The 13,321-nt window shown below is 42.2% G+C and overlaps 1 protein-coding gene across 1 annotated transcript; it reads right to left on the reverse strand.

Annotated features, from left to right (window-relative positions):
- Positions 1-4,464: 4,464 nt before the first annotated feature.
- On the reverse strand, positions 4,465-10,688 carry LOC129530366 (testis-specific basic protein Y 2). The gene is made up of 4 exons (XM_055377156.1): positions 10,611-10,688; positions 8,429-8,546; positions 5,467-5,572; positions 4,465-4,474 (listed from the first exon to the last, which is right to left on the reverse strand). The coding sequence occupies exons 1-4, from the start codon at positions 10,686-10,688 to the stop codon at positions 4,465-4,467; spliced, it is 312 nt and encodes a 103-aa protein (XP_055233131.1).
- Positions 10,689-13,321: the final 2,633 nt, after the last annotated feature.

Consider the following 13,321-nt stretch of genomic DNA (forward strand, 5'->3'; position numbering starts at 1 on the left):
AGAGTATCATCAGCTGTGTGCCTGGCCTAGAAATATGTCATTCTCCAGGTTGTCAGGGCCCAAGCAGGAGAGCCGCTTAACCTAGGTAATAGGTGCAGAGATATGTCACAATGCCCTACTTTGGGCATGGCTCTGGCAAAAAGTACCCACAGCTGTATGCCTGGCTTCACAATATGTCACCATCCTTCCTTTGTGCAAGGCCCATTCCAGAGATCAGAGTTTCATCACCTATGAGGTGCACACACAAATATGTTCACAATAATTTTGGTTGGCATGGCACAGGCAAGAATGTGAACATCAACTGGATGCTAGATCCAGTGATATGTACAATCCTTACTGAGAGAAGGGCCCAGGCAGGAGAGTCACATCTCCTTGAGGCTGGCCTAGGTAGATATCACAATCCCATATATGGGCTGGAACAAGTCTGGAGAGTCAAATTACACTGGTGCTTAGCAAAGATTTATATCACCAATCACACTGTCAGAAAATTCCAAAGATGTGATTTACAATACCACACATGTCCTGTTTTCATGTGTGACAGTTGACTTCATCCATGAGAGATGATGACAGTCCTTACTGTCAGGTGGGTGTGCATACAAGACTCACAATTTCACCTGAGTTGAACCCTGCTTTGACTCTTTCTGTATAAACCAAAGACTCTGTAAAATATGTGTGTGTGTTGTAATCTTTTGTGATGTTTGTACAAGAAAGTGATTCAGGACATCACTCATGTCCCTAAAGTGAGTTATAAGAGTAAAAATATTCTCTGTTGGATGAGTCCACATATAAGAGTCATTATTATTCCTGCAATCCCTGCCTAGGTATTTGTTACAATTTGCTCTGTGGTTATGAATCAGGCCTAACAGCCACATCACCTAAATGCTGGGCCAGAAATATTCCAGTATTCTTTATGCAGGAGGGGTCCTGTCCAAAATATCACATAACTTGTGTGCTAAATCCAACTCTGTTGCACAACGTTCATTTTGGGCTGTGTCTAGGCAGGAGAGGAGAGTCATATGACCTGAAAGCTGGGCTCAAGCATGTGTCAAAATGCCTCTCAACAGGAGAGTTTCTCCAAAAAAGAGAGCCATGTCATTTGAATGCAGTGTTTAGAAAAGGTACAATTACTATAGGAAGCAGGGTAAAGGTCAAAGAGGAGAGTGATATACCCTAAATAATGGGTCCAGAAATATGTGACTATTTTGCCTGAGGACACTTTTTAGATAGCACAGTCAAATCACCAAGGTGCTTGATGAAGATATTTGTCTAAATCGCTTTTGTAGGCTATATCTAGGCAGCATTATTAAATCACTCAGGAACTGAAATACAATATATGTCACAATTACACTTGTGGAAAGGTTTAGGTATAGGACTCAACTGTGGGCTTTGTAAATGTGGGATGGTGGCAACTTTTAATTCCACCTGGGTGTGTAATCGAGAGTCCCAATTTGAACTTTTTGCTGGCCCCTGCCATAAAAATTTCTACCACAAAGGAGTTTATAAAATGTAAGTTAGTTGTGTAAGTTTCTGTGAGCTTGGTACAAATATGCAGCCCAGGACCTTATCTATTGCCCCAAGCCTAACAATGAAAGGCAAATATTTTCTATTGGCTGAATCCCAGTATAAGTTTGATCATCGTGGCTGTGAGCTTTAACTGGGTATATGTTATAATGACATATGTGGGCAAAACACTACGCAGAAGGGTAACATCACTCAGATGCTGTGCCCAGCAATATGTCACAATGCCTTCTGTATGCAGGGTGTAGGAAATTGGGTCACATTAACTGGGTGCTGGACCCAGAAATATGACACAATTTCACATGTGTAAGAAACCCAGCCCAGTTATGAGAGCCAAAACACCTACATAATGGGCATAATATATGTCAAAATACATTCGGTATCAGCAGCACAGGCAGGAGCATCACATCTTAAGGGTGCTGGGCCCAGCAATATACAATATGCCATAATTATCTCTTTATGCAGATCCCATGCAGAAGAGTAACATGATCTGCATGCTGGGCAATAATATGTGTCAAATTTCTTTTTTGTAGGCATGGTTCAGGAGAAAGAGAAGAGTAACAGATCCTGAGTCCTGGTCTCAGCAATGCAACAAAATCCTCCTTTTATGAAGGCCCAGGAAGAAAAACAGAGTCACATCACTTAGGTCATGGGCTCAGAGACATGTCCTAATATTCCAACTAGGCAGAGCTCAGGCAGGTGAGGACAGCCGAGAGTCACATATCCTGAGTCCTGGGCTCAGCAATGTGACAAAATCCTCCTTTTATGAAGGCCCAGGAAGAAAAGGAGAGTCACATCACTTAGGTCATGGGCTCAGAGATATGTCCTAATATTCCAACGAGGCAGAGCTCAGGCAGATGAGGACAGCCATATCACCTATGTGCTTCCATCAAAATATGTCACAATTTAACATGGGGGCAGAAACTATGCAGAAGAGCCACATCACTTGGGTGCTGGGTCCTGTGATATGTCACAAAGTGCTCTTAACACAGCACCTAGCCAGGAGAGATACATCATACTAGGTGAAGGTTCTCTGCTTATGACACAATGCTTTATCTGGTTAGGACCCAGGGAGAGAGTCACTTCATTTAGGTGATAGGCCCAGAGATATGTCACAATGTACTGTGTGAAGCATAGCCCTGGAAAAGGGTACCATCACCTGTGTGCCTGGCCTAGAAGAGTGTCACTTTCGAGGTTGGAAGGACCCTAGCAGGAGAGCCACATAATGTAGGTGATAGACCCAGAGATATGTCACATTGCCCTCCTCCAGGCATCCACACGATAAGGAGGATCCTTGCCTGTGCACCGGTCCTTGCGTTATGTCACTATCCTTCTGTTGTGCAGTGCCCATTCCAGAGAGGAGACTCACATCAACTATGAGGTAAACACAGAAATATGTCACAATAATTTTGGTGGGCAGGGTGCAAGTAAGGATGTAACATTACCTGGGAGCTAGATCCAGTGATATGTCACAATATTTACTGAGAGATAGGACAAGGCAGGAAAGTCATGTCACCTCGAGGTTGGCCTAGGTAGATTTCATAACCCCACCTATGAGCTGGAACAAGTCCGGAGCCTCAAATTACACAAGTGCTTAGCAAAAATTTATATCATACTCACACTGTCAGAAAATTCCAAAGATGAGATTTACCATCTTACCACACATGCCCTGTTTCATGTGTGACAGTTACCTTAATCCATGTGAGATAATGAGTTCTTACTTTCAGCTGGGTGTGCAAACAAGACTCATGATTTCATCTGTGTGCTGAGCCCTGCTTTGACTTTGTGTGTATGACCCAAAGACTTTGTAAAATATGTACGAGTGTTGTAATATTTTGTGACCTTTGTACAAGAAGGAGATCCAGGACATCATGCATGTCCCTAAACTGAGTTATAAGATGCAAAATATCCTCTATTGGCTGAGTCCACACATGAGAGTCATTATCATGGCTGTGAGCCATGCGTAGGTATATGTTACAATTCACTCTGTGGTTAAGAAGGAGGCCTAACAGCCCTATCACATAAATGCTGGGTCAGAAATATTCCAATATTCTTTTTGTAGTCAGGGCCCTCTCAGAAATATCACATAACTTATGTGCTATGTCCAGCTCTGTGGCTCAATATCCTTTGTGGACAGTGTCTAGGCAGGAGAGGAGAGTAATATCACCTAAATGATGGGCCCAAAATTTTGTCACAATTCTTCCTTTTGACAGATCCCAGGCAAGAGTGTCATATCATTTGGATGCAGGGATTATAAATACTACAATCCACCAAAAGAAGCAGGGTACAGGCAGGAGAGAAGAGTCATGTAACCTAGATGAAGGGCACAGAAATATGTTACAAGAGCCCCTGAGGACATTTCAAGATACATCAGCCAGATCACCAAGGTGCTTGACCAATGTATCTGTCAAAATCTCATTTGCTATACCTAGGCAGAATTATTAAATCACTCAGGAGTTGAGCAAAGATATATGTCACAATTAGACTTGTGGAAAGGCTTAAGTCTAAGAGTCACCATCCTGCACAAGTCGTAGGCTCTAGTCATATGAGTTGTTACTAGGCTTTTGTTTTGGTCTCTGGTACATGGCAGAATATCACCTGTGGCCAGAGAGAACACAAGAAAGTCCCATCACCTATGTGGGTCTGGGCCACTGAGACATCACTATTCACCTTGTGGGTAGGAACCTGGTGGAAGAGTCACAGGACCTGGATTTCAGTGACATATCAAAACCCTCTCTCTGGGCAGGGCTTTGGCAAGAGAGGAGACTCACTTCACAAAGGCAGTTGGCCTAGATGTTTGCCACAATGTCTATTCTGTGCAGTAACCAAACTGTAGAGTGGCCTCACATAGGTGTTTGTCCCAGGAAATATGTCACAATCTGCCTGTGGTCTGGGCCAAGGCAAGAGTGAAGAAACATCACCTAGGTACTGAGCCAAGTGATATGTTCAATGCTTCCTGTTGGAAGAACCCAAAAAGAAGAATCACATCACTTGAATGCAGTACCCAGTTCTTTGTCACAACGCCCTGTAAGTGCATGGCCAAGGAAGTAGAAGAGAGTCACATCACTTACATGATGGACCTAGATACATAACAAAATTCCTTTTGTAGAAAGGTTTCAGGCAGATAACTCACATCATCTGGGTGATGGTCCCAGTGACATATGTAAAATTTCCCTTTGAAGGCAGAGCCACGATGGATGTTATCTATTGCTTAGCTGCTTGTTCCACATATGGCACAATTACTTCTGTGATCTGGGCCCAGAAAATGAGTCAAATTATTCATTTGCCGGACAAAGTGACCTTTCCCAATCACACTCTCATATATGTTCGGAAATAAGTTTCACATCCCACACAAGTCCTGGTTTTGTGTATGTGAGTCAATTCTTTCTGTAAGTTGGATCAAAATGGAGGAGTCAAAATCTCAACAATGGGCAAGATCCATGTATAAGAGCCGCAATCCCCCTTGAACATTGTGGTCCAGGAGGGGAGTCACGGCACCACAGGTGTGCTGAATCCTGGTTCAAATGTTAACAAACCACCTGTGGATCAGGTCCATGTATGTGAGTAATTATTTCAAACATCAACTGCTTTTTATGTGTGAGATTTAGTACCTCATTCCTACACCCTGTTAATATGCGAGAATGACAATGATTTCAGTGAAGTGTGCATACAAGAGTCATATTCTTACCTGGTTGCTGGTCTCTGTTATGACACTCTTTGCACCATTAACGCTTTATATGATATACCTGAGTATTATAATCCTTTGTGACTTTTATACAAGTGAAAAACACAGGGCTTTACCCATGGCCATGAGACTGGCTATGAGAGTCAAAATATTCCTACAGGCTGGGTCCAGGTATGAGAGTTATTTTTGTCCATGCGTGCTTAACCCAGGTATGTGTCAAAATTTCACCTGTAAGCAGGGACAAGGAAAGGGAGTCAACTCACCTCGACACTGAACCAGTGATACAGCATAATCTCATTTGTATGCTGGGCCTAGTCAGCAGAGTCACTTCACCCGGGTACAGTTTCACATAATATGTCAGCAAGCCCACTATGGACGGGGAAGAAAAAAGAGAGGACAGTCAGTCCACTTATGTGCTGGACTCTGCAATATGTAACAACCGTCTCTCTTGGTAGAGTCTAGAATATGAAGGAGAGTCACATCATGTAGGTTTTTCAATCAGCGGTATGTCACAATTTGTTTGCTGAGCAAGGTTCAGGCAGGAGGTGAGAGTCACATTACCTAGATGTTAAGCCAAACAATATTTCACAATGTCTTCTGGGTGCAGGACACTGTCAGAAGAGACAAATCCTCTAGCTTATAGACCCATAGATATGTGTTAATATCCCCTTTTGGCAGGGTCCAGACAGAAGAGTCACATTATGATTTTAACACAGTGATATGTTACAATCCACCCAAGGAAAGGAATTTAAGCCAAATAGTCTCAACACCTAAGCACTATGCCTATTAATAGGCCAAATCCCCTTGTCTTTGAGAGTGACACTATAAACTCTGAGCTGGGTGTGTATATGAGAGTAACAATTTTGCTAGTATCCTGGGCCATTGCATGACTCTCAACAATTTTCAAAAGCTTTACACATCACGCATGAGAGTTTCAAACCACTCTAAGGCCTACATATTCACATGAATTCATGACCTTACATATTCCCCTAAACCCAGGTATAATAGTCAGCATCTCCTCTATAGGCTGGGTTAGAAATGAGACTCACTTTTATGCCTGTGAGCTGGATCTAGAAATAAGTCACAATCCCACCTGTGGCCAGATCCACATACGAAAGTCACAATTCCAACTTTGCACTGCATTCATTTGTAAAACTCAGGTTCTTAACAATGGCCTTTGGACATGTAGAATGATGACAACACTTGCTTTTACCTGGGTGTGTAATCAAGAATCTCAAACTGAACTCTTCACTGGTCCCTATCACCAAACTCTCTATACCAACAAAGAAGTTCATACATTATGAGTTAGTGTTGTAAAGCTCTGTGAGCTTGGTACAAATATGCAACCCAGACTTTATATATTGCCCAAAGCCTAGCAATGAAAGGTAAAATATCTCCTATTGGCTGAATCTCAGTATACATTTGACCATCATGCCTGTGAACTGAAGTCATAGTCCCATTTGTGAGCAAAACAAGTAGGCCCGAGGGTAACATCACTTAGGTGTTGTGCCAAGCAACATGCCACAGTGCCCTCTCTAGGTAGCATATAGGAATTAGAGTCATGTTAACTGAGTTCTGGACTCAGCAATATGAAACAATCCATTATGTGGAAACAAACAAAAACAAAAAACAAAAGTGAAAAAAAAAAAAAACAGCAAAAAGATGAGAACCAAAACACCTACATAATGGGCCCAGGATCTGTGAAAATACCTTCTCTGGCTCCAGCAAAGTCATGAGTTTTATATTTTCAGGATGCTGGACCCAGCAGTATGTTATAATATTCCCTACATACAGGACCCACGTAAAGGCGTAACATTATCTGGGTGCTGGGCCCTGCAATAGGCCAAAATTTCTGTTAGTGGGCATGATTTGAGATAAAAAAAAAAAGGCGAATCAAATAACCTGATTGCTAGTTGAGCAATATTTCACAATCTCTCCATTGTAAAGACCCAGCAGAAAAAGAGAGTCACTTCCCTTAGTTCATGAGCTCAGAGATTTAGTCCAGTGTCCCCAGTAAACAGGGCCCAGGCAGAAAGGGAGACTCATATCATCTAAATGTTTCCCTAGTTATATGCCAAAAACCTTACCCATGGGCAGAAACTAGGCAGAAGAGCCACATCACCTGGGTACAACTGCAAGTAATATGTCACCATCCCCAGCATAGATAGGTTTCTTATAAAAATAGATAATGACACCACGTGGGTGCTCTGCTCACCAATATGTAAGAATTCCCTCTCTTGACAGAGTCCAGGAAAAAAAGGGGACTTCTGTCACCTAGGCTCTGCACTCAATGGTATATGACAATTTTTTCAGTGAGGAGGATCCAGGCAGTAAAGATGAGTCAAATTTCCTAGATTCTAAATCTAGTAATATGTTGCAGTTTCTCTTCTCAGCAGTGTAATGTCAGGAGAGACATATTACATAGCCAATAGGCCTGGAGATATGGGAAAATATCCTCTGTTTGCAGGGTCCTGGAAGAAGAGTCACATTATTTTGATTCTGACCCAGTGATATGTAACAATGCCCTAATGGAATGAAATTTAAACTAAAAGTTCTCAACACCAGCTACTAGGGCAAGAAATATGACAAAATCTCCTCATCTTTAAGGGTGACACCATTAAATGTTAGCTATCTGTGTATAAGAGAGTCACAATCTCATGTGTGTGCTTGCCATTGTATGACACTCTCGATAATACCTGAGAACGTGATGCAATATGCATGAGAGTTGCAATCCTCTCTGAGGCCTACAGGCATTTATAGAATTATGATTATGCATATTGCCCTAAACCCAGGTATGACAGACAGCATCTCTCCTATAGACTGGTGTTAGGGATGAGATCATTATTATGACTGAGAGTTGGCTCCAAAAATGAGTCACCATCCCACCTGCGGCCATATTCATTTATGAAAGTCACAATTCCATCTTTGTGGTGTATTCGCTTAGACTCAGGATCTCAACAATGGGCTTTGTAGATGTCGGATGGTAAAAACTTACTTTCATCTGAGTGTGCAGTCAAGAATCATAATCTTAACTGTTTGCTGGGCACTGTTAAGAAACTCTTTGTATCACCCAGGAAATTTTTATTACATGAGTTAGTGTTGTAAACTACTGTGAGCTTTGCAGAAATGTGCAATGAGTAACCTGACTCTTTGACCTAAACCTGGTGGTGAGAGGAAAAAATCTCTCCTATTGGCTGAATCCCAACATAAGCTTGATCATCATACCTTTGGACTGAAGCAAGGTATTTCTCACATTCCCATTTTTTAGCAACCTATGCAGAATATTAACATCACTTAGGTTCTTTGTCAAGCAACATGTCATGATGCCCTCTGTAAGCAGCGCCTAGGAAAGAGGGCCACATTAACTGCAGGCTGGAGTCAGCAATATAATACAACCACACGTGGAAGAAATTCAGCAAAGTGGTAAGAGTGAAAACACCTAGAAAATGGGCCAAAGATATGTCAAAATACCTTCTGCGGTCCTGGCACAAGCAGGAGAGTCACATCATTAGGGTTCTAGGCCAAGAAATATGCCGCAATTTCCTCTTTATGCACAACCTAGGCAGAAGAGCAGCTTCGTCTGGGTACTGGGCCCTGAAATATGGCAAAAGATCTGTTCCTGGGCATTGTTCAGTTACAAGATGAGAGTCACATTACCTAAATGCTGAGCTCATCAATATCTCATAATCTTACCATTGTAAAGCCCTAGACAAAAATAGAGTCACATCACTTAGGTCACGGGCTTAGAAATATGGCCCAATATCACCAGTAGGCTGGGTTCAGACAGAAGAAGAGTCATATTACCTAGATGCTTCTTTAGCTATATGTCACAATTTAATATGTGGGTGAAAACCAGGTTGAAGAACCACATCATGTGGTCCTGCGTACTGAGATATTCACAAGTCCCTCTTAGAAAAGGACCCAGGCAAGAGAGTTATGTCACCTAGGTGCAGATTCCACGCTTATGTCTCAATACTTCATGTGGGCAGGACCAAGCAGGAAGTCACATCACCTTGGCGATAGGCCCAGATATACATGACAAAGCATTTTTGAAAGCATGGTCCTGGCAAAAGAGTTCCATCACCATTGTGCCTGGCCTAGCAGTATGTCACTATTCAATTGGGCAAGTTTCAAGCAGAAGAGCCATATCACCTACATGATAGGTCCTGTGACATGTCAAATGCCCCTTTTTGGGCACAGCCCTGGGAAAAGAGCATTATCACCTGTATGCCTGACCTAGAAACATGTCACTATTTTGCCCAGTGTTCAAGGCCCTTTCCAGAGAGGAGAGTGACATCTTCTAACTGATGGACACTGCAATATGTCACAATGATGTCTGCGAGCATGGTGCAAGCAAGAATGTAACGTCACCTGTGTGCTGGATCCAATGATGTTATAATTCTGAGTGGAGGGCCCAGGCAAAAGAGTCACGTCACTTCAAGGTTGGCTTAGGTAGATATCAAAATCCCATAGGTAGGCTGGAACCAATCTGAAGGGTGAACTCACACAGGCACTTGGCAAAGATTTATATCAGTCATGAAGGAATAAAATTCTAGGGATTAGATTTACAATATCAGGCATGTTCTATTTTTATGTAGGACAATTGCCTTCATCATCTGTAATGGTGAAAGCCGTTACTGTCAGCTGAATGTGCATATGAGAATCCCAATTTTCTCCATGTGCTAGGCCCTGTTATGACTCTCTCTATATAACACAAGGATGTTATAAACTATGTGTGAATGTTGTAATCTTCTGTGACCTTTTTACCAGAAGGAGATCCTGGATATCACTTATCTCCCTAAGCCTAGTTATAAGAGTCAAAATGTTTCCTATTGGCTGGGTCCACATATGAGAGTCCTTATCATGTATTTTAGATGTGTCTACAGATATGGCGCCATCTCATCTGTGGTAATTAAACAGGCAGAAAACGACATCACCTAAATCCTAAGCCAGAAATACCCCAACTTTATTTTGTAGAGAGGGCCCTAATAGAAATATGACAAAACTTAGGTGTTAGACTCAGCTCTATGGCATAATGCCCTTTGTGGAGTGTGTCCAGGCAGTAGAGGAGAGTCATATCACCTAAATGAAGGGCCCAGAGAGATATCACAAAGCCCCCCCCGCCCTTTAAAAAGCCCAGTCAAGAGACTCATGTCATTTGGGTGCAGTGCTTAGAAATGCTACTCTTCACTGGAAGCAGGGTTCATGCAGAAGAGGAGAGTCATGTAACCTAGACAATGGCTCCAGAGATATGTTATGATCACTTCTGAGAACCTGTTAGGACACAAGAGTAAAATCACAAAGGCTCTTGGCAAAGGTATAGGTCCAAATGTCATCTGCGGGCTATAACAAGGCAGGATTATTAAATCACTCAGGAGCTGGGCAAAGGTGTATGTCACAATAGTACCTGTGAAAATCTGGGGCAGGGATGAGGGTAATGATCCTGTCCTGCACGTGTCCTGGCTCTGGGGACAAGCGTCATCATTAGGCTTTTTATCTGGTCTCAGGTAAATGGAACAATATCACCTGTGGGCAGAGAGAAAAAGGAAAGTTCCATCACCTTAGTGGATGCTGGTCCAGTGAAATGTCTCAATTGTCCTTGTGGCTATGACTCTGATAGAAGAGTCACATCATCCGGATGCTCATTTCAGTGACATATAAGATCCCCCCTGTGAGCAGAACTTAGGCAGGAGAGAAGACAAACTTCACTTAGGCAGTTGGCCTGAATATACATCACAATGGCCCCTATGTGTAGGATCAAGGCAGGCGAGTAACCTCGCTTTGGTGCTAGGTTCAGCAACATGTCACAATCTCTCTGGCAGTCAGGGCACAGGCAAGAGAAAAGAAACATCACCTAGTCTCTGAGCCAAGTAATACGTTACAAAGCTTCCTATTGGCAGAAACTTCATTCTCCAAAAAAGTCACATCACCTGGTGCAGTACCTAGTTACGTGTCACAATCCACCAGAAGTGCAGGGCCAAGAGAGTAGAAGAAAGTCATGTCACTTAAGTAATCAACTTGTATAAAAACCACAGTGCTCTCTGTAGGCAGGCTTCGGGCCAAGATTTCACATCAGCCAAGTGCTGATCTCAGTGATATGTAAAAGTGCCCTATGTTTCATTACCAAAAAAGATGTTACTTATTGCTTAGGTGCTTGGTGCATGTAAGTCACAATTTCAACTGTGCTCTGGGCCTAGAAAGGAGAGTCAAAACACTCAGATTCTGTGCAAAGTTATACTTCTCAATTATACACTCAAAAATGTTCAGAAATAAGTTTCACAGTCCCACACAAGTCCTGGATTTGGGTATGAGAGTCAACACCTCCTATAAGTTGGGTTGAAGTACAGGTGTCACAATCTCAAAAATAGGAAAGGTCCACATAGAAGAGTCTCAATCCCACTTGAAGATTGTGTTCCAGTAGGAAAGTCAAAGTACCACAGTTTGACTAAATCATAGTTCAAACATCACCAAATCACCTATGGATCAGATTCATGTATGAGAGTAACAATTTCAAGCTTCAACTGCTTATGTGTGTGAGATTTACTACCTCGTTTGTAGGCTCTGTACATGTGTGAAGATGAAAATCATGTCAGTTGTCTATGCATCCAAGAGTCACAATGGAACCTGGTTGCAGGTACCTGTTATGAAACTCTTTGTAACATTCAGGCTTTATATGATATGCCTGAGTAGTATAATTTCCTGTAAATTATTACAGGTGGGAGATCTAGGACTTTACCCATGGCCTTAAGACTGCCTGTGAAAGTCAACTATCTCCCACTGGCTAGGTCTAGGTATGAGAGTTATTATTGTGCTGAATCCAGTTATTATATGAGCTGAATCCAGGTATACATCACAATTTCACCTTTGGACGGAGACAAGAGAGAAGAGTTACATTATCTGGGTGCTGAGCAAGGGATACGTTATAATTTCCTTTTTAGTCACGACCCAGTCAGAACAGTCATATCACCTGGATACAGTGTCAGATAATATTATCATGACCACTAAACCCTGGATTGAAAAATAGAGGATTGTCATGCCCCTAGGTAATGGGCTCAGCAATATTTTATTATTTCCTCATTAGCAGAGTCCAAGACAAAGCTCACTGGCAGAGTCCAAGACAAAGAAGAGAGTCACATCACCTAGGTTTTGCACTCAGTGGTATGTCACAATTTCTTCAGTGTCCAGAATCCAGGCAGGAGTGGAGAGTCACATTACCTAGATACTATAGTGATACGTCCCAGTGTCCACTGTGGCAGGGCACTGGCATGAGAGACACCACATCACCTAGCTGATAGGCCCAGAGATACGTGATAATATCCCCTGTTGGCTGGGTCCAAGAAGAAGTTTCACATTGTTAGGATTCTGACCCAGTGATAATTCACAATGCACCTATGGGCAAAATTTAAGCCCAAATTCTCAACACTTGGTTACCAGGCCTATTGATAAGACACACTATCCTCATCTCTTAGGGTGACACCTTTAACTTTCAGCTAAGCTTGAATATTAGGGTCACAATCTCACATGTATGCTGGGCCAATGTATGACACTCTTTACATCCCAGGGCTTTATAAAACCTGCATGAGAGTTGTAAACCTCTCAGCGACCTTCATGCTCATATGGGTTCACAATTTTACATATTGCCCTCAATTCAGGTTTGATAGTCAGCATCTCTTTTATATGTAGGGTTAAAGGAGAAGACCCATTATTATCCCACCTCCAGACAGATCCACATATAAATTCACAATTGCAACTTTGTGCCGTATTCCACAGTGGGCATTGTGTATGGAGGATGGTGACAACTTTTAATTTTACCGGGGTGTAAAATCAGTACTCCAAATCTGAACTTTCTACTGGGCCCTGTTATGAAAGTTTTTACCACCAATGAGTTTATACAATATAAGGTAGTGTTGTAATCTTTGGACTTTGTACAAATATGCAACTCTCTGTGTACAAATATTACTCTCTGTGGTTATGAAGCAGGCAGAACAATCACATCACCTAAATTCTTGGCCAGAAATATTCCAATATTCTCTTTGTAGGCAGGATCCTGTAGAAATGCCATATAAATTGTGTGCTAGATCCAGCTTGGTGGCACAATGTCCCTTATTGGCAGTGTCC

The sequence above is a fragment of the Gorilla gorilla genome, chromosome Y, assembly GCF_029281585.2.
Source record: "Gorilla gorilla gorilla isolate KB3781 chromosome Y, NHGRI_mGorGor1-v2.1_pri, whole genome shotgun sequence".
Classification (NCBI taxonomy): Eukaryota; Metazoa; Chordata; class Mammalia; order Primates; family Hominidae; genus Gorilla; species Gorilla gorilla.